Consider the following 26,692-nt stretch of genomic DNA (forward strand, 5'->3'; position numbering starts at 1 on the left):
GTGTGTGTGCATGTGCCCCCTCACATTTTGGCACTTTCCTACGCCCGTGAATTGTTAATCCATGTAAAAATGCGTAGTGATTGTTTACAACCCCGTAGTTATTTGGTAGTAATGCTAATATGAATAAATTGTTATCCAGCTTCGGCCTTTTTTTTAATTCAGGGGAAAAGCACCCCCACCCCCTACAAAATTGGGAGCCCGTACACCTATGCAAACGCCAAGAATATCGTGGTTCCAAATTTCTTAGAATTGAGCTTGAGATGGAGTCAACTTACCTTTGCATTTTACGCTAATGGGGGCGGCATTTAGCTCAGTCGGTTGAGTGCTCGCTTGGGGTGCTTGCGTCGCAGGATTGAACCACCACGGTGGATCCATTCAGCTGATTTGATTTTTTCTCGTTCCAACCAGTGCACCACAACTGGACAAAGGCCGTGGTATGTGTTTTTCTGTCTGTGGGAAAGTGCATATACAAGATCCCTTTCTGCATTAGAAAAAAATGTAGCGGGTTTGCTCTGATGACTATGAGTCAGAATTACCCAATGTTTGACATCCAGTAGCCGATGATTAATTAATCAATGTGCTCCAGTGGTGTTATCAATCAAAGCGATCTTCTTCTTCTTTGAGCTAACGATTCACTTGATCTCCCTTCAAAACTGGTTTGAAAACTGAATGATTTTGTAATCCTGAGGGTGAGTGGTTTTCTGAACTACTTTTAATGAACGTTTACAACATAAAAAAACCACACAATTATTTTATCAAAAATATTTTATTAATGAAACAAAATGAGTTCAATGTTGGCAGTGAGGTTAACATAAACAGACTCCAGGCGCGGATCCAGAGGAAGGTGATGGGAATAATGATGTGCCCTGGAAAATAGTTATCGGAGGAATACAATAAATGTTTTGTTAGTGGTGGACTGGTAATGTGTTTTGGTACGCTTGGCGTTTCACGGGAAAATTGCCATATTATAAAACTTGTTAAAGTATTTTGAATAGTCTCTACTGTGGATTCCCTTTTTGCATGGTACTACTAGAGCCGGTTTATTCTAGTAGCACATGTAGCACGTGCTACGGTACGCGCGCTTCAGGGGGCCCGCGGTGATGTATACATTTATTTTTCCAAGGTAATTTTTCCCCTCTCCCCAAGGGGGTTGCAAAATATATATCCTGGGAAGAGGGATCCTGCTGTTATTTGTGTTACAGGCCCCGCGGATCCCTAAACCGGTTCTGCACAGTACATCAGGGAAAAGAGCCATATTATAATGCTTGTTAATATACTTTTGAATTCTGTAGGCACACTTTCTGAAAGGTTGCACCCCCTTCCCCCCAAAAAACAAAACCCTGTATCTGTCCTTGGTTTGTGAGATTTTCTACTTGGGTGTCTCGGCAATAGCTTCCTGGAACGCCTTCCTAGATTTCAACCGGTCGTAGTATTGCTGCACTTCCGGGTAGTCTTTGACGAGTAGTCCGTCCTTCATGGTGGCCGCACCCCAGATGGAGTAACCCAGAACGCAATCCGCCGCCGTCAGACTGAAAACACAGTTAAACAGGGCTTCTAGAATTGTCATAAAAATCCACTAGCCATGGGATCAGTGATTAATTTTTTTTACTAGCCATGATTAAAAATTCAATACAATTTTACAATAATTGGATGTCACCTACAAAAAGAAATAGAGCTTAAAATCCCTTAGATTTGAGGGGAGGAAGGGACAGAATATTCACATTTACAAAACAGACCAAATTTTTTTTTTTTAAATCACTAGCCATCGGGCATGGCAATAGTAGTTATTTACTAGCCCAACATTGAATATCACTAGCCATGGGAGTGGGGCTACCATAATCCAGAAGCCCTCGGTTAAAATGGAATTAAAGTGATTGTGTGCCAATCAAAAACAATTTGTAGGAATCGGTTGGAAATTCATCATCGATCATCGGTTATAATCGATTATAATCGAGCATTGGAATGGAACATCACTAATGTTTCCAGTGTAACATTGGTAAAAAAAAAAAGTCCATACATTTTCTGAGGTTTAGAAAGATTAATCAGTAGTTTAAGCGATCCTGTCTGCAGAGACTCGGTTACAATACAGGGCGGGACATAGCTCAGTGGTACAGTGCTCTCCCGATTCGCGATCGATCTAGGATCGATTCCCGTCGGTGGGCCCATTGGGCTATTTCTTGTTTCAGCTAGTGCTCTACAACTGGTGTAACGAAGGCCGTGGTATGTACTATCCTGGGTGTGGGATGGTGTATATAAAAGATCCCTTGCTGCTAATCGAAAAAAGTACCCCATGAAGTGGCGACAGCGGGTTTCCTCTCTCAGTATCTGTGAGAGGCGACAGCGAGTTTCCTCACTAACTATTATGTCCGACGCCATATAACCGTAAATAAAATATGTTGAGTGCGTCGTTAAATAAAACATTTCCTTCCTTCAGATACAATACATGGAACAGTGAAACACTGTCGTCACCGTAAGCCATCATTCATTAATCAGTAAGTTAAAGTTAAAGGTCAAGGTTTGTTTTGTTTGACGACATCACTAGAGCACATCGATTAATTAATCGTACGCTATTGGAAGAAGGAAATGTTTTAACGACGCACTCAACACATTTTATTTTACGGTTATATGGCGTCAGACATATGGTTAAGGACCACACAGATATTGAGAGAGGAAACCCGGTATAGCCACTTCATGGGCTACTCTTTTCGATTAGCAGCAAGGGATCTTTTATATGCACCATCCTACAGACAGGATCGGCTATTGGATGGCAAACACTTAGTAATTCTGACACATAGTTTTCAGAGGAAACTCTAATTAAGGCGGGGAAAACCCCCACCAGGGACTGGTTCCACCGAGGGGGTTCGATCCATCGACCCAAACACCTCAGGCGAGCATTTTACCGACTGAGCTAGATCCTGCTCCCTTGTCAATAACCGAACATACCTGTCACCACAAACAAACTTCCGTCCTTTGAGAGTTTTGTTGAGTGCATCCATACACTGGAGGAATTTCTTAATAGTTTTTTGCACGAGTTCCTCGTCCGGTTTCTCGGGTGTAATAATCCACTGGTTGTAAAACACCTCCATCATTTCGTCCATAGTGGCACAGGAGTGCAAGATCCAGCTGCAATTGACAGAGTGACATCGATATATCTAACCACTCAACTGTCCGTCCATCCACTCATCCACCTGCCCATCTACCCATCCATCCACTCATCTACCCATCCATCCACAGCAAATCCCACCCATACATACACCCACCCACCCATCAACATCAATCTATCTACCCAGCCATATATTCATCCACCTACCCATCTGTCCATCCATCTACCCACCAACGCACGCACAATTTGACATATGCGTACAACTACCTACTCACCCACAAATCTATCCATCCATCCATCCACCATCCATCCACCCAATTGTCCAACCATCCATTTTTCATCCATTCAAAACCACCCACCCATCCATCCACACAAAATGACATCCATACATACACCCACCCATCAACACCAATCTATCTACCCAGCCATATATTCATCCATCCATCTACCGACCCACGCACACACAATTTGACATATGCATATAACTACCCACTCACCCACCAATCTATCCATCCACCCACCCACCCATCTGTCCATCCACCCACCCATCTGACTATCCATCCATCCAATTGTCCAACCATCCATTTTTCATTCATTCAAAACTGCCCATGCATCCACGCATAATCGCATCCATACATACACCCACCCATATATCCATACATACACCCACCCATCTGTCCATCCATCCATTATTTATCCATTCAAAACAATCTATGTCTGGTTTTTTGTCAGAAATTCCAAATTGAAACGAGCTAGTACAAACTACATGTATATTGATACTAACAACTCGATGTTTTCGATTTAAGTCTCAAACAAAGGTAAAGAAAAGGGAAAATGTCTTGTAATGAAAACATGCTTTGTTGCAGATTCGACCTAATATTTATGTCCTTTGTGACAACTTCGAACAGTATTGGTACCAACAATGGATGTTTTTAAATTTGTTTTATTTAAACCTCAAAGCAAGGAAATGAAAGGGAAAGTGTTTTGCTGCAGATTTGATTTAATATTTATGTCCTTTGTGTCGACTTAGACTATATTGTTTTCTATTTAAATCTCAAACCAAGGAAAAGAAAGGAAAAGTATTATCTTGTAATGGGAACATGTTTTGTTGCAGATTCGACCTAATATTTATGCCCTCTGTGCCTACTTCGCAAAAAAGCTTCAGAAACGACCTTCATCGAACGTGATACTGTCGTCATCGTTACAGGTGGTTCTGCAGACCCGGACGTGAAATGTAAAAGACTTGAGAAGAGTTTATTTGACAAGTAAACACACGCCTGCATGACAGCTGTCGTCAGAGACTGACTGGATGAACGTAGGTCAGAATGCGTGTGAAAGGAGTGCTCGTGGATATTTTCATGTATACCAATTACAGATATTCGAAGTAGGGTGACACACTATTTAAGGTGGAAGGAAGGAAGGAAGGAAATGTTTTTATTTAACGACGCACTCAACAACTCTGCTTTCACGACTTCTACGACTGTCCAGTTGCTAGTCTGGGCGCTCTTACAACTCCATTCTCGTCGTATAGCCCTTTAGTTGTTAATCTGAGCGTAGCCGTCGTAAGTCGGAGAGTTGGGGGAATTAAAGAAAGAAAGACATGTTTTAGTTAACGACGCATTCAACACATTTTATTTACGGTTATATGGCTTCAGACATATGGTTAAGGACCACACAGATACTGAGAGAGGAATCCCGCTGTCGCCACTTCATGGGCTACTCTTTTCGATAAGTAGCAAGGGATCTTTTATATGCACCATCCCACAGACAGGGTAGCACATACCACGACTTTTGATATACCAGTCGTGGTGCACTGGCTGGAACGAGAAATAGCCCAATGGGCCCACCGACGGGGATCGATCCCACACCGACATCGCGCTGTACCACTGGGCTATGTCACGCCTCCTTATTTAAGGTGGAATGCGCGGATATAAATTCTTTGTGAACATTTTACGTTTGGATGGTTTAAAAGACGATTTTATAGTATATGGGCAACAAAGTAGCGATGTATTCAATAACAATTTTCGGCCAAATAATAATAATAAAAATATTTACAGGACTAACATGGTTCTCAAAATACAACCATTGGGCTATTTCTCGTTCCTGTCAGTGCCCCACAACTGGTGTAACAAAGGCCGTGGTATGTACTATCCTGTGTGGGATGGCGCATATAATATATCCCTTGCTACTAATCGAAAAGAGTAGCCCATGAAGTGGCGACAGCGGGTTTCCTCTCTCAATATCCGTGTGTGGTCCTTAACCAATGTCCGACGCCATATGACCGTAAATAAAATGTGTTGAGTGCGTCGTTAAACAAAACATTCCTTCCTTTAAGATATACAAGCTATGCATGAAGGTCAGGTGTCAGGCTCGCCTGTCTGGTTTTTAAATTGTGTATGCTCGCAGGTGCATTCTGGAATATATTTAGAATCAGCCGAACAATCACCATACGTGTTCAGGCTCCCATTTGTGGGCTGGTGTTTGCCTGAATTAAACGAAAATGTCCAAATCGGGATAACATTACTGCCAAACAGCTATATAGGGTTGCAAACAAATCACTACGCATTTTTACTCGGTTAAATACAACTAATTTTGCGGGTAGAATGATGGAAATACATTAGTACATTTTGCCCGAATATCTCGATCATGTTTGCTCGAGTTGGAAGATATGCTCCAACACTACGCTTGTTATGGCAATGATGCCAGATGTGTACAATATAATATACTCTTCAAAAAAAAAGCAGGGGAACCTGAAATATTAATGTTAATATCAACTATTAGACTGAACATACGTTTTGACCACAGACATCCTAGTAAAGAACGTTCAGGTCTTTTTATCAACACACCGAAACACATTCCATAGTTTGCACGTGCATCACGCAGTTTCCCCATACACGTGCGTGGGGTGTCATTCTCGATTTTGACAATTTCCAGGAAGGTCGATTAATCACTGTGGAACATTATTTCTATCAAACTTTTTTATTCTGTTGATCATACAGTTGTTATTGTTTTGTTTTTAGTCATTTGTATTGTTTGAATTTCAAATTTCACTTTTGACCCCAATCGTTCTTCAGGATCTTTGGTGGTCATAAAACCTACTGTAATACTGAACTACCAGTTGTAATGTTTGCCCAATTAATTCACTATTATCATATAACCATTCCCCACAGCTAATAATACCTTACAATTTTGGCAATTGTAAATTCTTATTAGAGTTCCCCTACTGTTTTTGAAGAGTATATTAGTACATCGATCAGGTTGGGGAAAATCATTTTACTAATGATAATGAACTTATCGTAACGTATAAATTCTTTCGAACCAAAAACCCAAACCAATATGTACTCGTAACTGACAATGCGTACTTAGCTAACCTTTCCGATCCTGTCAAAAATTATCAAAATACAAAACAGAAAATGACAGACTAACTACCGTCATAATATATAGCATATTACTAACATCAGATAAGCTCTAGTACATGCAAACAATGGAGTGATCATTCCTTCACTTGAGACAGTAATTTACTTTGAAAACAAGAATAAAGGGGTTATTATCAACCATATAAATCATTTAGTAAAATGAGTGTGTTTACTTTTCACAGCGTTCTGCCAGGAGCGGGTCAGAATGTTGTGAAAGAGGGGTCTGCGACATTTGATGACTGGGATATTAACTAAGGACAACAGGGACAATCTTGACAGGGCGCAATTCATATGCTAAAAAGGGGTGGGGTGTAAAGAGGTGGTGGTCGTGTCGGCCCCCTCCCGAATTCATCCCTGATAAATACCATGTATTAATGTGTGGAGTGGAGTGGAGATTGGATGGTAAAAACTTGTCTAGCCTAGGAAAAGCTAGAAACAATTAACGACTCCTCTGTACAATTTGATCATTTAGTGTCTAACATAATAGGCTGGATGTAGCCCAATGGTAAAGCACTTGCCTGGCGCGCGGTCGTCTAGAATCTATCCTCGTCGGTGGCCCATTGGGATATTTCTCGTTCCAGCCAATGCACCACGACTATATCAAATACCGTGGTATGTGCTATCCTGTCTGTGGGATGGTGTATATAAAAGATCCTTTGCTACTAATGGAAAAACTATAGCGAGTTTTCTCTAAGACTATGTTAAAATTATCAAATGATTGACATCCAATAGCTTATGATAAATAAATCAATGTGCTCCAGTGGTGTAGTTGAACTAAACAAACGTTTTTTTTTTTTTTTAACATGGTCATTTTGATACTTGATGATATATGATGAAATATGCTGATGCTGCACAGACTACGTCTAAAAATGTAGGATGGTACATACCATGGCTTTTAACACGAATATATATCTATTATATATAGAGGGCGATCAATTCTGCGGCCCATCACACCTCGGGTGAGCGCCCCATCACTGAGCTACATCTTACCCCACCCCACACAGTGACGGATCCAGAAAAATCCAGGGGGTTTGGGGGGGGGGGGGGGGGGGGGCAATGACATGTGGCCAAAAGTTACAAACGTTCCCGAAGAGATTCCTCTAATTCTCCAATGTAAAAAAAAGAGATAAAAAGATAACTATCGCAAAATATAGGGAGGGGACGGGCCTCTGGGCCCCCTTTAGATCCGCCACTGCCACATCACCTCAAGGCTGTAAGTGCTGATGACAAATCTTCAATTATTCTTACTCGTAATAGTCTTTCCGGTCTTTTAGATCCGGGGCCAGACGCCCGTATTTGTCCGCCAGGTAGAGGCAGATAGCTCCGGACTCGAGCAGGGTAGTCTCCCCCTCAATCACCAGGGCGGGGACGGTCCCGTGGGGGTGCACGTTCTTCTGGTACTCCTTGCGTTCGGCGCTCTCACGTTTCATCGTGTCGATCTTGATCAACTCAAACTCATCATCCACACCTAGCTCTGTAAATAAATACTAGTATATATATATAAATAAATAAAAATTTTTAAATTAAATTAAAATAAATAAAAATAAAGAAAGAAAGAAGTAAAATAAAGTAATTTAAGATAAATAACCAAATTAAAAAAAAAAAAAAAAAATTAATTAAATAATTGGCAAAGTTATGATTTTATTGTTAGTGGCTTCGCGCTCATATATCCAAATATGATGCAAGTAAGCTGCCAGTGATAAATTTGAACAAAAGAAGTTTGTTTAATGATACCACTAGAGAACATGGCACATTGATTAATTATTATTAGTAGTAGTAGTAGTAGTAATAGTAGTAAAACCCCGTTCATATGGACCTTATTACACACGTATGTATGTTTACATAGGTATGTAATTTTACACACATATGTATATGTAATTTTGGTCATATAAACGGAAATACACACACTAAAGTAATTTTGCTTGGTATGTAGATTACATCAAGTCACAAGGTAGTGTAAATATATTTTAATATATGTGTAAATTAACAATATAATATTATGCATTTTGTGTCATATCAACGCATAGCAAATTTACATTGGTAAGCAAATTAATATACTAGCCACGAGCGTATGGATGTGCCCAAAAGTGTTTGTGTGTGTGTATGGGGGGGGGGGGGGGGGCGGCACACTTTTATATTTACACACTTTTACACTATTATAAAGCATATATAAAGCAAAATATCTGAAAAGTGGGAAGTTGGGGGGGGGGGGGGGGGCACATATCCATAGGCCGTAATATATATATTTTTTTATGAATCCAAAATTGCATCATCGCTATATAAGCTACGTGTTTTGGCCGGAAACCTTTTGTATGCAATCGCTATTCATGCTCCAGTTGAAATCAAAGGGAATTGACCCGTAATAAAGGAGTACTGTCCCACCATAAGACCAAAAAAAAAAAAAAAAAAAAAAAAAAAAAAAAAAAAAAAAAAGAAGTTAAAGTTTGTTTTGTTTAACGACACCACTAGAGCACATTGATTTTATTAATCATCGGCTATTGGATGTCAAACAACATTTAGTAATTTGTGGCATATATAGTCTTAGAGAGGAAACCCGTTACAATTTTCCATTAGTAGCAAGGGATATTTTATATGCACCATCTCACAGACAGGATAGCACATACCATGTCCTAAGATATACCAGTCGTGGTGCACAGGCTGGAAATCCCAGACCGACCGCGTATCAAGCGAACGCTTTTAAAGGGACATTCCTGAGTTTGCTGCATTGTAAAATGTTTCTGACTAATAAAATATTTCTATGATTAAACTTACATATTAAATACATTTTGTGGTTTAGAATATCAGTGACTGTATATTCAATGTGTTCCAGGAAGCTATTGCCGAGACACTCTAGTAGAAAATCTCAGAGACCAAGGGCAGATACAGGGTTTTTTTTTTGGGGGGGAGGGGGTGCAACCTTTCAGAAAGTGTGCCTACAGAATTCAAAACTATATTAACAAGCATTATGATATGGCTCTTTTCCCTGATGTACTGTGCAGAACCGGTTTAGAGATCCGCGGGGCCTGTAGCACAAATAACAGCTACAGTTACAAATGTTTTCTTCTATGAATTATAAGGCAGGGGCCTATTTTCACAAAACATCGTAAGGTTAGGAAATGTTTTATTTAACGACGCTCTCAACACATTTTATTTACGGTTATATGGCGTCGGACATATGGTTAAGGACCACACATATATTGAGAGAGGAAACCCGCTGTCGCCACTTCATGAGCTACTCTTTTCGATTAGCAGCAACGGATCTTTTATATGCACCATTCCACAGACAGGATAACACATACCACGGCCTTTGATATACCAGTCGTGGTGCACTGGCTGGAGCGAAAAATAGCCCAATGGGTCCACTGACGGGGATCGATCCCATACCAACCGCGCATCAAGCGAACGCTTTACCACTGCGCTACGTTCCGGCCCTTCGTAAGGTTACGTCTGCGACTAACGGTTATACCAGGCATACAGATATATGTTTTTGGCAGCTATTTCACGCAGAAAATTCACCATTACAGAAGGTGGAGCATTTTAAGGACAAAAGAAAAAGAAATATGTGTATTTTAAACTATATTTCTTGTACTATAATAGTAATAAAAATTGTGGTTTAGTTTAGGCTTACCAGGGGCCAATTTCACAAAACATCATAAGTTCACGTCTGCAACCGGGCATATATTTACAAGTGTTTGACATCTATTTCATTAAAACATCGTAAGTTCACGTCTGCAACCGGGCATATATTTACAAGTGTTTGACATCTATTTCCTTAAAACATTTTTTACATCATTACAGAAGATGGAGCATTTTAAGGACGAAATGAAATGAAATATGTGTACTTCAAAATACAATTGTTGTACTATGACAGAACTGAAGTTTAGTCTTACGATGTTTAGTGAAACTGGGGCCAGGTTTGTGTTAATATTGTTAATACTGTACAGTGGCGGATCCAGATAATCAATTTGTTCCATTTTAAGGTGTAGACCGAGCACCCCTCCAAAAGATCCCCCCCCCCCAACAAAAACCCCCAAACAAAAAACAAAAAACAAAACAAAAACAACAAACATTGAAAAACAACAAACAAACAAACAAACAAACAAAACCCAAAACCCATCCAACCCCAAATACGAAATAATCCCTAATCTTACGTACATATATATCAGCAGTGTCAAAGAAAAGACAGAACCAATATTTGTTTTAGCTCGCTTCCTTGCAAAAATAAACAATCCACCCACTACGAACATAAACATTGAACAAATTTATAACTTTTTTTTTTTAAAGTCGCTATAAGCACGAAATAACGCATACGTTGCTCTGCTGAAAAACCCCCACCTTTTTATTCTCGTGTATCGAAAAATCAAATCCATACATATTATAAACAAGCAATTTATAATTGGCGCGTAAACTCTACCTAGTATGATGCATTCCGCGCCACAAATTAAAACCACCCAGTTAATTGTACCTGTGTAAACCAGTATCAGCTAAGTTAATAGTAAATAAGCACACGTGTATCTCTAGTTGTTATACCTTTAATCAACCAGACGCATCTCGTGGAGCGGTAGTAAGGATGGTAATAAAGTTTCATTTTGCTCAGCTTCACTTTCTTCACACCCTCTTCCGCCATTGCGACAACTATCGGTGACCCCAAAAAATCCCTCGATATACTTGACTAGGTATATTATAGCGATGAGGCTCCAGAAGATACATCCGAAATTGTCCCAGAAATGCACGCATACCTGGATAATTTCAAAGGTGCGATATTCGAGAATGGCGGCTAACAAAGGCAGTGGCGGATATAAAGGGGCCCCAGGGGCCCGCCCCTAAATTTTGCTTAATCCACAAAGCTCTCTTAAGCATAAGAGTACGAGACAGGGGCGGGAACTGCCCCCCCCCCCCCCCCCAGTGATGAAGAAAATCCTCCTAATCGGGCAAAAACGATAGAGTTATTTGAGCAAAATGTGCTAATCTGATACCTTTTTACCATGTATGTCCATCCTTCTATCCGCAAAATTAGTTGAAATCCATGTAAAAACCCATACGCCCATGCTCTTAATTAGCAACTAAGCAAGTTACGAGAGTTAGCGAATTAGATCCCTGAACTGTTGGATGAACGAAGCTTCCTTGTCGGTTGTGATATAATTGAAAAACCTTTTTTTTTTTAAATTTGACCGCATTGTCCATTTTATTTTTTGAAGGTGTGGAGGCGGTTGGAAATGGTGTTGGAAGGAAGTAACACTGGTGTTTATATGTTTCTTATAACTGAGGAAACTTATAATTATGTTTCAATCATCAGCGTCTCGCAAAAAGTCTTGATCTATGATAGTCACGCATATATACAGGGTATTTTCCCGTTCTGTGTTATTTGTTGTTTTTAATTTGATCATGGTTTAATTGTTTGAAAACGGTATCTCTATAGATACAATGTCTTTACGAAGTGAAAACAAATAAGAACCTTATGTCCGACGCCATATAACCGTAGTTAAAATGCAGGCCCGTAGGAAATAGGAGGTGGGGTGTTCTGTGCCCCCCATTCGAGGACGAAAACGGACGTGGTTTTTTGGTCCTACTCTATGTATGTAAATATAAAAATCTGGATTGTCCCCCCCCCCCCACTAGAGACAGTGGCCCCTCCACTAGAGATTGTGTCCCCCCCCCCCCCCCCTTCAGATGTTGTTCCTACGGGCCTGAAATATGTCGATTGAAATGATAAATAAAACATTTCTTTCTTTCTTTCTGAACATAAATGCTTTTATGAAAATATTTTGTATTTTATGTTGTATATCGATGAATCTTTCACCGATGATATAATTTTGTGCTCGGTGTAGTTGGATTTCCATCCAATGATGGAGTTTGAAATGGAATAATACGGGTGCATTTTAGATAGACATTCATTATTTACCACACTGCCTTGAAATGTTTGTATAAATTTTCGTTCGTTCATATACCTTTGTGCTTGGGGAGTCGATAAACTTTCGTTCGTTCGTTCATTCATTCATTCATTCATTCATCCAATCAGGCCTTTAAGACAAGTGGTAGAGCTTTCGCTTCAATTGCTATTATTGATAGCAAAATCGATCCCGTCCGCAAAACCTACTCGGTTTGTTCCGTTCCAACCGGTGCTCCACAACTGGTGCATTAGCAGAATACGTGTATTCCTTCTCTCAATTTCTACTACAAGTTTTATAGTTACCATACAGAAATAATAGCCACTCATTAAAAGCACTGACCCTAGGTATAGGGCAGTTTTCCATGTGCGAAGGTTTTGACGAGATACAGGCGTTGTGCGGGCGCAGAACCCTAAAAACGAACGTATTAAAAGTAATCGATTCTATGGTTATCACAGCATGTTTTCTATATAAGCAGCGCAATTGGCGGTACATGCGCCCTCGCCGCGCCAAAACCTGTGCACACGGGAAACGACCTTTATATTAGGCAAAGAATATTAGGAAGAAGAAGGAAATGTTTTATTTAATGACACACTCAACACAGTTTATTTACGATTATATGAAGTCGGACATATGGTTAAGGACCACACAGATACTGAGAGAGGAAACCCGCTGTCGCCATTTCATGGGCTACTATTTTCGATTAGCAGCAAAGGATCTTTCATATATGCACCATCCCACAGACAGGATAGTGCATACCACGGCTTTTGTTGCACCAGTTGTGGAGCACTGGCTAGAACGAGAAATAGCCCAATGGGCCCACCAGCGGGTATCGATCCTAGATCGATCGCGTAGCATGCGAGCGCTGTACCACTGAGCTACGTCCCGCCCCATTATATTAGGCAATGTCAAATATTTTCAGTTATTACAGTTTCTTGTTTACTATCGTTTTAAATGAATTAAAAAAACCCCACCCTGCTTAAACTCTAAAGCTGATCCACTCATCCACTAAATCCATTCTCTTTCTGGTCGTCCTGGGCTCAGCTGTTCAAAGCATAGTTAAATTAGCCATGGGTTAAGTTAATGTCTGTCTTTTAAATTATTTTTGTACAAATACAAAATAAATTTTAGATTTTGATTGTGTATGGTTACCTTTGGTTATCCTAAATCAAGTTTTTTTTTCAATTACTATTGTATTGACTAAATCCTTTGTTTTGTGAAATAAGCTCCAGGAGCGTGGGTGATTAGGTGGGTGGGCGGCCATCTTGAAATTTTCAATGAAACATCACAGAAATATCAAATATCAATTCTAGGACACAAAAGAGATAGGAATAGCTAATAATATCATAACTTTACTCTTTCAAATGCCGAAACATTACACTATTTTATTTTTTAACCATATGGCGGACGTTTTTGTTTTGCCATTTTGAAGGTGAAGGGCTCAAAATCCAGCTTGGGAACAGACAAATTTGTATTCAGAACACCCAAATTATGTTAAAAAGTTTGGTTCCCCACGTTTACTCAAAAATGCTCCTAAGGCCTTAAATAAGGCCTTTTTCAGAAATCCGTCTAGACTATAAACACATCTTTTATGAAACAGAAAGGATACCAACCTTGGAAGCTCGGGGGGTCAGTGATCTCAAATGATGAGCTGGGGTGCAGTTAAACAAACATCACTGTCCTCTCTGCAAGGACACTGCACTAGTTACCCATTCCAGTGCGTGGGCCGCAGAACAAGAACATGTTCACTACAAAAGGTGTATTTAAATATTTAACTTTATGTAGCAGGTGGTCAAAACACAAACACACGCACATATGACAGTCGCACGTTTTCCTACGCAATATGACGTTTTTCGACATATGTTTTATGTGTATTTAGAAACTTCTTTTGTCTTATATACACAGAGAAGCTATTGTTCTCAAACGATTCACCTGTTATAATAAGAAGACGTTCTGGCGATTGTTCTATTTGGTCTCATCACGTAACCAGGAGACATATCGAGGACAACATGGATAATTTAATATCTGTTCTCGTGGTATTTGTGTGTGTGACTTGTATTGTAGATATTTATGCAAAAAGCCTTTCTGGTAAGTGGAATATATAACACTCATATATAAACATATAATATATATATATTAAATTGAAATAATTTTTTTGATAGTTTGTACCTTAACATCATGTCAGCTACTAACACACCGTTTTACATTCTTACATTGTCAGAAACATCGTGTACACAAGAATCTCTATTACTAAAATCTGACTCATAAGAACCAAGGCCCAATTTCACAAAACAAGGATCTCCTCTGGAAATAATTAAAGAAAGTTGCCAAAACAAATTACATATATTTATTAAAATTTTCGTACTATTATATGCAGATGATACTGTAATTTTCTCCGAAACTCCTAAAGGTATGCAACATGCTTTAGATATATTTGATGACTATTGTAAACTCTGGAATCTTAGCATTAATGTGAGTAAAACAAAAGTTGTGATTTTTAGCAAGAGAAAGTCGAGGTCAAATGTTGAATTTATGCTGCAAGATGAACGACTGGAAATTGTTGATTACTACTGTTATTTAGGAATTTGTTTTAAATATAATGGGAATTTTTCTAATGCAAAGCAACACCTTGTAGGTAGTACTAAACCAAATAACTTCCGGCTGGGTCAAAGTTCGAGGTGCACCCAACTTTTGTTAGAGAAGTGAACACCACAAGTCCTGTGATTGGTTATAAATGTGAGTGTGTTGGTTGTAAAAAATAATAGTTTCATCTGGGTAAAAAAAATGTGCAATTTTATTTCATCTAGTACCAATGTGTCAAGTAGCCTTGTGCTTGAAACATGTATGGGGTACCTGTAAAAAAAAGTACTCGAATTTTGTGCGAAACTAGGGTAGTCATAGACGCTACCCGTTATCTCAGAAACGAGCAGCTTGACCCCAATTTTTTTCTGATTCACTTTAAGTGTAAGGGGTGGTAGTATTTATATCCGTGACGTTTATGTCGGTTGATACGTTGCAGGTAGGAGTTTTAGCCACATATGTTACTGTTGTCGTCTATGGTATTTGATTTGGTAGTATACACCCTGTAGACCAAGCTCAAAAAGCAATTTTTGCCATATAAAAAAAAAAAAAAAAAAAAAAAAAAAAATCCGGAACAATAGCATACCAGTTCATACCAGTTCATACCAGTTCATATACAATTAAAACTTTTTGATTCAATGGTTGAACTGATTTTATTATACGGATCAGAAATTTGGGGTTATGAAAATTTACAAATAATAAAAAAATTAATCTCCAGTTTTGCAAACGGATTTTGAAGGTAAAAAAAAGTACCCCAAATTTTATGGTATACGAATAATTAGGAAGGTTCCCTTTAGAAATACTAGTAAAGTTACGAATGGTGTAATTTTGGAGTAAACTGGTTAAAGACGAAAATAAACTTAGTAGTATTTTATATAAATTAATGTTCTCTTTAAACAGTGGTGAAAGAAATCAATTTAAATGGTTGAAATTCATAAAAAGTATTTTCGATAACTCGGGAATGGGGTACATCTATACCAATCAAAATAATGATTTCAAATCGTATAAACAAGAATTAAAACGAAACCTCTGCGATCAATTTATACAACAGTGGTTCTCGGACATTACAAACTCTTCTAGGGGTCAATTTTATGCATTATTTAAAACAGAATTTTATTTCAAAAGCTATTTATCGAGATTATCGTACCAAAATAGATGTTGGATAACTAAATTGCGTACGTCAAATTTAAGATTACCAATCGAAACTGGCAGATGGTTTAAAGTTCCTAGAGAAAATAGAATATGCAAACTTTGTAATACCGATATTTGAGATGACTACCATTATTTATTCAATTGTAAAAATGATAATATTCAAAACATTAGAAGAAAATATATAAAACAATATTATAGAATTAATCCTAGCGTTTTTAAACTGAAAGGTATGCTGTCATTATGTAATGCACCATTATTAAAAAACCTAGCTATATTTATTAAAAGATTATCTTGTCTTGTGAACTGACGTTTCTCCGCATATTTTAGCTATTTTGTTTGCATATCTTGTGTTCTATGTTAATTATAGATACTTCTATGTTGACGCCTGTTCTCGTCATGTATGTTAATTATGGATTTGAAAATGTCCTCTTGTTACACATTGTAATGTGTCTGAGTGTTGTTTAATAAATCTTGAAATCTTGAAATCTAAGCCTAGTTTTGCACGTAAACGTAAATCTACGTCTAAACCACAATTTTTATTACTATTATAGTACAACAAATATATTTTAAAATACACATATTTCATTTTCTTTTGTTCCTAAATACTCCATCTTCTGTAATGTAATTTTCTGCTTGAAATAGATGTCAAAAACATATAAATGTATGACCGGTATAACCGTTAGTCGCAGACGTAAACTTACAATGTTTTATGAAATAGTCCCCAGGGTCGGGGGAGGGAGAAGGGGAACACATCCAATGGCCGTTGTTGTGTTGCGTTGATAACAATGTCAGAACGAATAAAGAACATTGGTTTCATGGAACTTAAATCAGGAATTTAACTGTGAATTTTGAAGTTGAGGGTGAAAGTGGCGAGTGAGCTTCAAACTAAGCCAAAACTTGGGCGATCTGACGATAGGCCATTAGGAGAGAGCCAAATATTAGGGTAGTCAACCCCTCCCCCACCGATCCCAACTTCCTGTGTGCCCGTATTAGATTTGATGATGACAACACTCTATTTACTATTTTGTTTTTAAAGCTGCCGTCTCTAGAATGATAATTTTTATAATTTATTATTGAAGCATCCAAATCCATTTCTGTTTGGTACATATGAGGCCCCATGTTATACGTCTATTTTTTCCCAATTGGATTGAATGTATCTCAATAGTACAACACTCACCTGAGTTGCTATGGGTTGTGAGGTTAATCGCCCTGAATAAGCATTGATGGTTTCGCCCTCCTCCTCCCCCATTCCAACCATTGCCCAATGACCAGTAAATTCTAAGGGCTACGGTCATAATATGTTGTAGGAGCTATCCACATCGATAGATTATGTTTTACGTTGCAACAAATATTGTATCAAAAGCTGTAATATGTGTTGGCTATAGACAAGTTCATATAAAAGAACCATTGATGCTGTTTGGTAGATTTGGCAAACAATAGGAGTAACAGTGATCGACATAGTTACACTAATATACCAACGAGCAACACTGCAACCGTTTTGGAGCGGGGCGTAGCTCAGTGGTAAAGCGCCCGATTGGTGCGCGGTGGCTCTGGGATCGATTCCCGTCGGTAGGTCCATTGGGCTATTTCTCGATCCAGCCAATGAACCACGACTGGTATATCAAAGGCTGTGATATGTGCTATCCTGTCAATTACCAAATTTTTGACATCCAATAGCCGATGATTAATAAATCAATGTGCTCTAGCGGTGTCGTTAAACAAAATAAACCTTTTCAGGAGTATCCTGTATGGTAGCAGCGTGTTTCATCTGTCTTTCGCAACAAAGTGTCAAAATAACCATATTACAGTTAAAGTCAAACATTTGACAATTCTGTCATATAGTCTTAGATAGGAAACCCGTGGGATGGTGCATATAAAAGATCTTTTGCTAAAAATGTAACGGGTTTCTTCTCTGAGATTATATGTTGAATAACCAAATCTAACAGCCAATGATCAATACATCTACATGCTCTAGTGGTATCGTTAAACAAAACAAAGTTAAACGTTTTTGCAACAACTAATGTTCGTTGTTACACTAGCGGTTATGTGAACATTAGCGAGGTCTGTGGCGGGATGTAACCCAGTGGTAAAGAGCTCGCTTGATGCGCGGTCGGTCTGAGATCGATCTTCGTCGGTGGCCCATTGGGCTATTTCTCGTTCCAGCCAGTGCACCACGACTGGTATATCAAAGACTGTGGTATGTGTTACTCTGTCTGTGAGATGGTGCATATAAAAGATCCCTTGTTACTAATGGAACAATGTAGCGGGTTTCCTCTCTAAGACTCTTACGTCAAAATTACCAACTGTTTGGCATCCAGTAGCCGATAATTAATAAATCGACGTGCTCTAGTGGTATCGTTCAACAAAACAAACTAATTTTATAATTATCGTTGGTGTTAAAATGGTTAGACTACAGTGGTTAATAGTAGGAACTAATAGGTGTAGTAGTAACTAATAACCAATGTAACATGTCAAATTGTTACACTGACGATCAACACTGTAACTTTGGTGTTTAGGTAAACACGAGCCGGGTCTAAAGGCGTCACTAGTAAATGTACCATGCACGTGCAATCACAAGTCTCATAGCTCCATCAATGACAAATCACGAGAAAATTATTCAGTTGTACGTCAGGCATTGAAATCATATTTATCACAAGAAGATACCCTGAAAATTAGTTAGTTGGTCTCTCAAGGTGTACTGAACACATCTGGAAACAAAGATGGATATTTGTATACGATCTACTTTCGTAACATTTATGTTAGCGATTTTGATCGTAGATAGTTATGCAAGATGCTTTTTTCGTGAGTACAGTTTTTTATTTGATACGTTTTTAAATTTCACATTACGCAACTAGTGACTATTCTTGGGACGAACAAACATGGAAGGCGCAAGACGCTAAGGGGTCCTGGGGTATCCCCCACCAGGAAAGTTTTAAATCTAGAGGCTCTGAAATACTATTTTCCAGCCATTTTAGGGAGGTTACATACTAAAAACGTCAATTTCGATAACCAATTCGGTCCTGAATTAACTACACATGAATCAGTCAGCATATAATCTTAATGTTTACATAATTCAAGAATTTCAAATTTGTGATGTTGCCACTCAAGAATTCTTTGCTAAAAATAAATAAACTACATGTACGTAGAAAATGTTCAACATGTATCCTTTAAATAATGAACCATTCCTTTATCAGTAAGAAGCAATTTAAACCTTGACGTCACGCGTTAACCCACTGGTCACACTTATAGGATTGTGCAATAAAATACATTTATAAATAGTAGTATGTGAAATTACTTGGATGTATTTCACGGTATAACCGTATACATTTCACAAGAAAAATAAAGAAATATTTCGGTTGTAATGCAACTTTGAGACCTTCCCTTTAAAAGGAATAGAAACCATATTTTGGGGTTGTGATTTAGCTAAGTGGTACAGCACTTACATGAGGTGCGATGAATCGCAGGATCGACCGTCCTCAACGGACTTGGATATTGTCATGTTCCTGCCAGTATCCTTTTTTCATTAGCCTCATTACCCACCCCCACCCTCCCAAAAAAAGAGAAAAAAGAGAAAAAGACCCCCCCCCAACATATTCCTGGATCCGCCCTTGAAATAGCCATAGTTTACAATGTGTTGAAGTGTCATCAAACAAACATCCTTTTCCTTTCCCTACTTTGTTGTAAAACCCAGAACACCGATAGCCTACGATTCTATTGAAGACAGATCATCGATGGTAGGTTGAAAACGTTACCGCTAAGATTATGTTGAAGCGAGACCATCAATGGTTTATTGACGAAAACGTGGCCGCTTGGGAATAAGATTATGTTGAAGCGAGACCCTCGATGGCTTATTGAAGAAAACTGACCACTTAGTACTAAGATTGTGTTGAAGCGAAATCATCGATGGTATATTGAAAACTAACCGCTTGTGACTAAAATTCTGCTGAAGCGAGATCATCGATGGTACATTGAAAACTAACCGCTTGTGACTAAAATTCTGCTGAAGCGAGATCATCGATGGTATATTGAAAACTAACCGCTTGTGACTAAAATTCTGCTGAAGCGAGATCATCGATGGTATATTGAAAACTGAAAGCTTGGGACTAAATCCCTGTATTGAAGCGAAATCATCGATGGTACATTGAAAACTAACCGCTTGTGACTAAAATTCTGCTGAAGCGAGATCATCGATGGTACATTGAAAACTAACCGCTTGTGACTAAAATTCTGCTGAAGCGAAATCATCGATGGTACATTGAAAACTAACCGCTTGTGACTAAAATTCTGCTGAAGCGAAATCATCGATGGTACATTGAAAACTAACCGCTTGTGACTAAAATTCTGCTGAAGCGAGATCATCGATGGTACATTGAAAACTAACCGCTTGTGACTAAAATTCTGCTGAAGCGAGATCATCGATGGTACATTAAAAACTAACCGCTGTGACTAAATTCTGCTGAAGCGAGATCATCGATGGTACATTGAAAACTAACCGCTTGTGACTAAAATTCTGCTGAAGCGAGATCATCGATGGTACATTGAAAACTAACCGCTTGTGACTAAAATTCTGCTGAAGCGAGATCATCGATGGTACATTGAAAACTAACCGCTTGTGACTAAAATTCTGCTGAAGCGAGATCATCGATGGTACATTGAAAACTAACCGCTTGTGACTAAAATTCTGCTGAAGCGAGATCATCGATGGTACATTGAAAACTAACCGCTTGTGACTAAAATTCTGCTGAAGCGAGATCATCGATGGTACATTGAAAACTAACCGCTTGTGACTAAAATTCTGCTGAAGCGAGACCATCGATAATACATTAAAAACTGACCGTTTGGGACTAAGATTCTGTTGAAGCTAGACCATCTACGGGAAACTGAAAACTTACAGCTTGTGAACTTTACCATTCCACCACTTGTAAACCACTGCTTCCTGGTCTTGCATTAAAGGCACTGACCCTAGTTTCAGCCCGTGAAAATATACACTAAGTTTAGTTAATCTACAAACATGCAACACATTTGGATAAGGTTATAACAGAGAAAAGCTAAAGTATGTGATGTTTAAACGGGGAAATGCCTTTCAAAAATAAACTAGATATCATTACTTCTCAGACGAACGTGCATTTTTAGAATAAAGAAAAATGCACTTTGAGATATTACAATTGGGATGATCAGAACCACTACATACAGGTGTATGAAAATGAATATTCTAAAAAATACAATACGAGTACTTTTAATTTAAATGATCAAAAACGGCTTTAATAGTAAAAAAATACGTCGTGGTTTTTAACACCTAGATCACTTTAAGATATATATCTATAACAGAAGGTTGAGTGCTCGCTTGAGGTACTTGTGTCGTAGGATCGAACCACCTCGGTGGATCCATTCAGCTGATTTTATTTTTCTCGTTCCAACCAGTGCACCACAACTGGACAAAGGCCGTGGTATGTGCTTTCCTGTCTGTGGGAAAGTGCATATAAAAGATCCCTTGCTGCATTTGGAAACATGTAAGGGTTTTCCTCTGACTACGAGTCAGAATTACCAAATGTTTGACATCCGATAGCCGATGATCAATTAATCAATGTGCTCTAGTGGTATCATTAAACAAAACAAACTTTATCTTTTAACTATAACAGAATATCAAACATTGTGTTTTGAATGTATATGATTTGTCCACCCCAGACAAAGATGTATCCTATGTTTAGCCATAGGTCTCACGCCAAATATAACATTTGTCAAAAACAGACGGGTTATACTATAATTATAACAATCGTCCATAGGACTAGACGGACGGACAGACACTCGTGAACAGACCGAACACATGCATATAATACGAATACGAGTTATTTTCTTATTTTCAGAGAATGATGTTCCAGCACCTTTAATTCGGAAAAAGCGAGCATTTGTAAGTAAATAATGTATAATTAACACAGGTATTCACAAGAAGTCTATATACATTTAATTAAATTCATCCAAGCTGTTATAAAATGGAATACAAATAGTGAACATAGAGCGGCGTAAGTCGATTTATACTGTCGTTGACAAACAAAACATAATGTCTGTTAAATAAGAAATGGCCCGTTGGGCTATTTTTCGCTCCAGCCAGTGCACCACGACTGGTACATCCAAGGCCATGGTATGTGCTATCCTGTCTACGGGATGGTGCATATAAAAGATCCCTTGCTGCTAATCGAAAGGAAGTGGCGACAGCGGGTTTCCTCCCTCAGTATCTGTGTAGTCCTTTACCATATGTCCGACACCATATAACCGTAAATAAAATGCGTTGAGTGCGTCATTAAATAAAACATTTCCTTCCTTCAAGAAACTACCGGCCTCGGTGGCGTCGTGGTTAGGCCATCGGTCTACAGGCTGGTAGGTACTGGGTTCGGATCCCAGTCGAGGCATGGGATTTTTAATCCAGATACCGACTCCAAACCCTGAGTGAGTGCTCCGCAAGGCTCAATTGGTAGGTGTAAACCACTTGCACCAACCAGTGATCCATAACTGGTTCAACAAATTCCATGGTTTGTGCTATCCTGCCTGTGGGAAGCGCAAATAAAGGATCCCTTGCTGCCTGTCGTAAAAGAGTAGCCTATGTGGCGACAGCGGGTTTCCTCTAAAAACAGTGTCAGAATGACCATATGTTTGACGTCTAATAGCCGATAATAAGATAAAAAATCAATGTGCTCTAGTCGTGTCGTTAAATAAAACACACTTCTTTTTTTTCCTTCAAGAAACTAAACATAATGTAGATTAAATAAGAAATGGGGCGGGGATACGCTGCTATATTGTTACTTCCCACACCATTATCAGTAGTACACAATACACAATGATGTTCACTGAAAATATAAAAATCTTAATTTAAAATTTAATTTCACATTTAACCCCCCTCCCCACCGGTGTCTCGCACATTGTAAGTTTGGTTAACTAATATAGAAAATAATTCACGAGTGGCCGTTAGATATCATTTATCGTGTAAAGAGTTGTTTTAAAATGTATTTAACGAGCGAACGCGAGTTTGATACGTTTTCAAACGAGTTGTAAGATAAATGGTATCTAACGGACACGAATGTATTATTCTATTACTTACATATCCTCAAAAACAAGGTTTTAAGCACATTTTAACATCTTTTTCGACTATGTTATTTACAGCCCTTGCACTTACGCGCCACAGACAAATGTTTGTCCGGTTAACTATACGTCAGTTTAATCGATTTCGATGGTGCTGTGTTTTTATTGGATGTATGGCATTGATGACCTGGTCATCACCTAGGATCAGCCGGTCGTATGTCTTGAAATTGTTGACAAACGGACATGTGTTAACAAGTATGTGTTATCAAAAATAACAAATTATCTCACCAACGGGTGTGTAAGAAAGACTAATTATATTTTATACATTCACCGATTGTTTTTAAAGATATCAGAAGACATTAAAAAGATTTTTGTCCCAAATAAAAATGGGTAAAACATGTATTTGTAAAATTAATCAGAAATGAAGCCCTGTTGCTTAATGCTGTGTACAGGAAGTATGGTACACCGTAACAAGTCTATTGGTATGTTTCAGACATGCGCCGACTACCCGCCGAACCATTCCGCCTGTCTGACTGACAAGGGCACCGTCCAGCAACTGTCCGCGGCGGAGAAACAGGCCATCCTCGACAAACACAATCAGCTCAGGGACGGCGTCAGTCCTGAAGCAACCAACATGCAGAAAATGGTAAGCTATAGAACGCAGTCCCACAGCTACCAACATGCAGAGAATGGTAAGCTATAGAACGCAGTCCCACAGCTACCAACATGCAGAAAATGGTAAGTTATAGAATGCAGTCCCGCCGCCACCAACACGCAGAAAATGGTAAGTTATAGAATTCAGTCCCACAGCTACCAACATGCAGAAAATGGGGACGTTATAGAACGCAGTCCCGCCGCCACCAACACGTAGAAAATGGGGACGTTATAGAACGCAGTCCCGACGCCACCAACACGCAGAAAATGGTAAGTTACAGAATGCAGATTTAATAATTTAAAGGAAATGTCCCCAGTTTCCTGCCATTGTAACATGTGACCAACACGTAGGAAATGGTGAGTTTTAACACGCAGATTTATATAATTTAAAGGAATATCCAGAGTTTACCATTTTTGTAACATGTTTACGACATACTGAGCCTTGTTGATGACTAAAATTACATATTAAAGATATTTTTTTGTTTAGAATATCAGTGTATGTATAAGCAAGGTTTTTGTTGCTGTCCTAATGTCGAAACCGGATTTTACCTTCTATAATTTCGTACGTACGAAAATAAGTATATTATAAAGAAATAACTGCTTCAAACATTATCATAAGCGTATGAGGCCCCCACCCCCCACCCCCCAACACACATACCACCACACCACCGCCCCACCTAGTGCTGGAGCAAAACCTCAAATTCGAACATCAGCACACGACTGCAAACCCATTGGATATACGGACCATGATATTCTATACCAGAAAATAATTGTATTTAATTATAATTTTTAGTCGTATTCCCCCCCCAAAACAGCAAAAAACAACAAATGTTTGTCGGAGACATCTAACAATGGCTGCAAACTCTTTAAAACGGCCGATGCAGCACTATAAAAAGTATAAAAATCAAGCATGTTGTCTGTTTAACAGAACCATTTTAACGACTTCAACCACACCTTGAATCCATTTTGTTTTGTTACAATATCAGTGACTGTATAGTCGGTGCGTTTCTAATCGTCTTAATGTTTGTAGTAGCTCATACTTCTGGTCGTATTGTCTTCCTTTCTATAAATTAGTTTGATTTTAAATATTTTTTCACAAATATCATTTCAAAACTAGATATAAGCTGTGTTTAGCACGGGGAATTTCAGATGGGGTGTAGTGGCCTTTCATTGGAATTTACTCCCAAAATACGACTGCCGTGTAGATAACCCAACCCTCATTAGCCAAGGCTGTGTATATACACGGCTGCCGTGTATATAGCCACTTCTATGGTAAATGACAAAGATGGCGGCTTCCATTGCCATTGTATTTATGGAATACATCTTTGTACCCAGTATTTTGCACGATGTGTGTACGATGAAATCAACTGGATAGGACGTGAGCGCAAAAAGATATTTGCAAAGTGCGCCATCGGGTAAGTACAAAGGTGGTTGTCAGCAGTACACATTAAAAGAGAAACGGTCAGAACGATCGGAAACTTTTAAAAGTTAAACGGCCTTGCGTATACTATTATAGATCAGTATGACGTGAAATACAAACTGTATTTTTAACCTAACATATAGAATATTAATTAATGATTAATATATTGATTTGTTTTTTCAAAGTATTGGGACGAAGAACTGGCTGCTACTGCTGCTAAATGGGGTGCACAGTGTCAGAGAGGTCATGATGCCAACGACGCCAGATCTTCAAACAGTAAGATAAATTATTTCACCAGCAACCTTTTTTTTTTTATATATTTAAAGTACATTAGACCTGGGCCCATGCTTATAAAACTTTTTAAAGAGTCTAGACTGAGACTCTAATAGTCTGAGACACTAATGTCATGACAACGCCATACAGATTGTATGTGTGTTATGTCATTAGAGATTGAGTCTGGGCTCGTGCTTATTAAACTTGAGAGCCTAGAATCAAGCTTAGGCTTCACCTCAGTACAAATTTCGACAACACAAATATACTAGTCACAAGAAGTTAAGGGCCACATAGACACTGTGTCTGAGATGGGTAGCCCATTCGCTGTCCAAGTGGTATGGCAACGCTCTTGCAGTTAATCGACGCAATGGCTCATGTGCAGGCTTCTTGCTACTTGTCTCATGAATAGTCTATCATTCAGACATGACAGGGTTAGACCACAGTCCAGAATGCTCAATTTACAGGTTTGGTGGCGTGGTTATCCGAAGCCAGATTGAAAATACATTTATACCCTCCCAACCCTAATCAAGCACGAAAAGTGTTATCATTAAAAAGGAGTTTCACATGCACCATGCAGTTTTCAGGCAGGTGCCCTACTTAGTCAAAAAAAGACGTTTTCACACTTTCGAAACAATCTTGGATTGTTTATGCATTCGCATCCGCTTTCTATGGGCAACCAAACAAGCTGGGAGTGAAAGACTCGTGTACATGCAATCTGAAAAGCTTTATTCAAGTCTGTAACCTACTGTTCATTACCTATCACCGCCCTTGATTTTGTTTTTTTACTTTTCAAAAATGTAAGGTAAAATTTTATACTGGACCTCAACTTGTTGTGCCTAGTAATAAGTATAGCATGTAGTTCAAGTCTAGAAGTCCTTAAGTTTTATAAACACGAACCCAGACCATAGACGGATCCAGAGGAGGGGTCACAGGGATCCCATTACCCACCCCACTCGTTTGAAAGACCCTTTTTATGACTTAAAAACAAATTCAACTTCCACAATATACAACACTAAATTGCCCTGAAAACGCGTCACTGAGCATCTTTATTTGAAAATGTACTATGATTCCCCCGAAAAACTTTGTTCCCTTTGGTAGTTCGGCTCATTTTCCCATCAACAAACTTAAATTT

The 26,692-nt window shown here is 38.7% G+C and overlaps 2 protein-coding genes across 2 annotated transcripts in view; one reads left to right on the forward strand and one right to left on the reverse strand.

The window, feature by feature from the left end:
• Nucleotides 1–750: 750 nt before the first annotated feature.
• On the reverse strand, nucleotides 751–11,181 carry LOC121378929 (glutathione S-transferase 1-like). The gene is made up of 4 exons (XM_041507320.1): nucleotides 11,050–11,181; nucleotides 7,768–7,993; nucleotides 2,944–3,123; nucleotides 751–1,529 (listed from the first exon to the last, which is right to left on the reverse strand). The coding sequence occupies exons 1-4, from the start codon at nucleotides 11,144–11,146 to the stop codon at nucleotides 1,370–1,372; spliced, it is 663 nt and encodes a 220-aa protein (XP_041363254.1). The 5' UTR covers nucleotides 11,147–11,181; the 3' UTR covers nucleotides 751–1,369.
• A 7,607-nt stretch (nucleotides 11,182–18,788) lies between these two features.
• The window catches only part of LOC121379236 (fibrillin-2-like), a 46,311-nt gene continuing 38,407 nt past the window's right edge, over nucleotides 18,789–26,692 (forward strand). Inside the window, 4 exon segments of the mRNA XM_041507752.1 lie at nucleotides 18,789–18,941; nucleotides 22,004–22,047; nucleotides 23,707–23,859; nucleotides 25,473–25,563. Of these exon segments, the coding sequence (XP_041363686.1) occupies nucleotides 18,860–18,941; nucleotides 22,004–22,047; nucleotides 23,707–23,859; nucleotides 25,473–25,563 (370 nt within the window). The 5' untranslated portion in view covers nucleotides 18,789–18,859.

This window comes from Gigantopelta aegis, chromosome 8 (assembly GCF_016097555.1).
Source record: "Gigantopelta aegis isolate Gae_Host chromosome 8, Gae_host_genome, whole genome shotgun sequence".
NCBI lineage: Eukaryota > Metazoa > Mollusca > Gastropoda > Neomphalida > Peltospiridae > Gigantopelta > Gigantopelta aegis.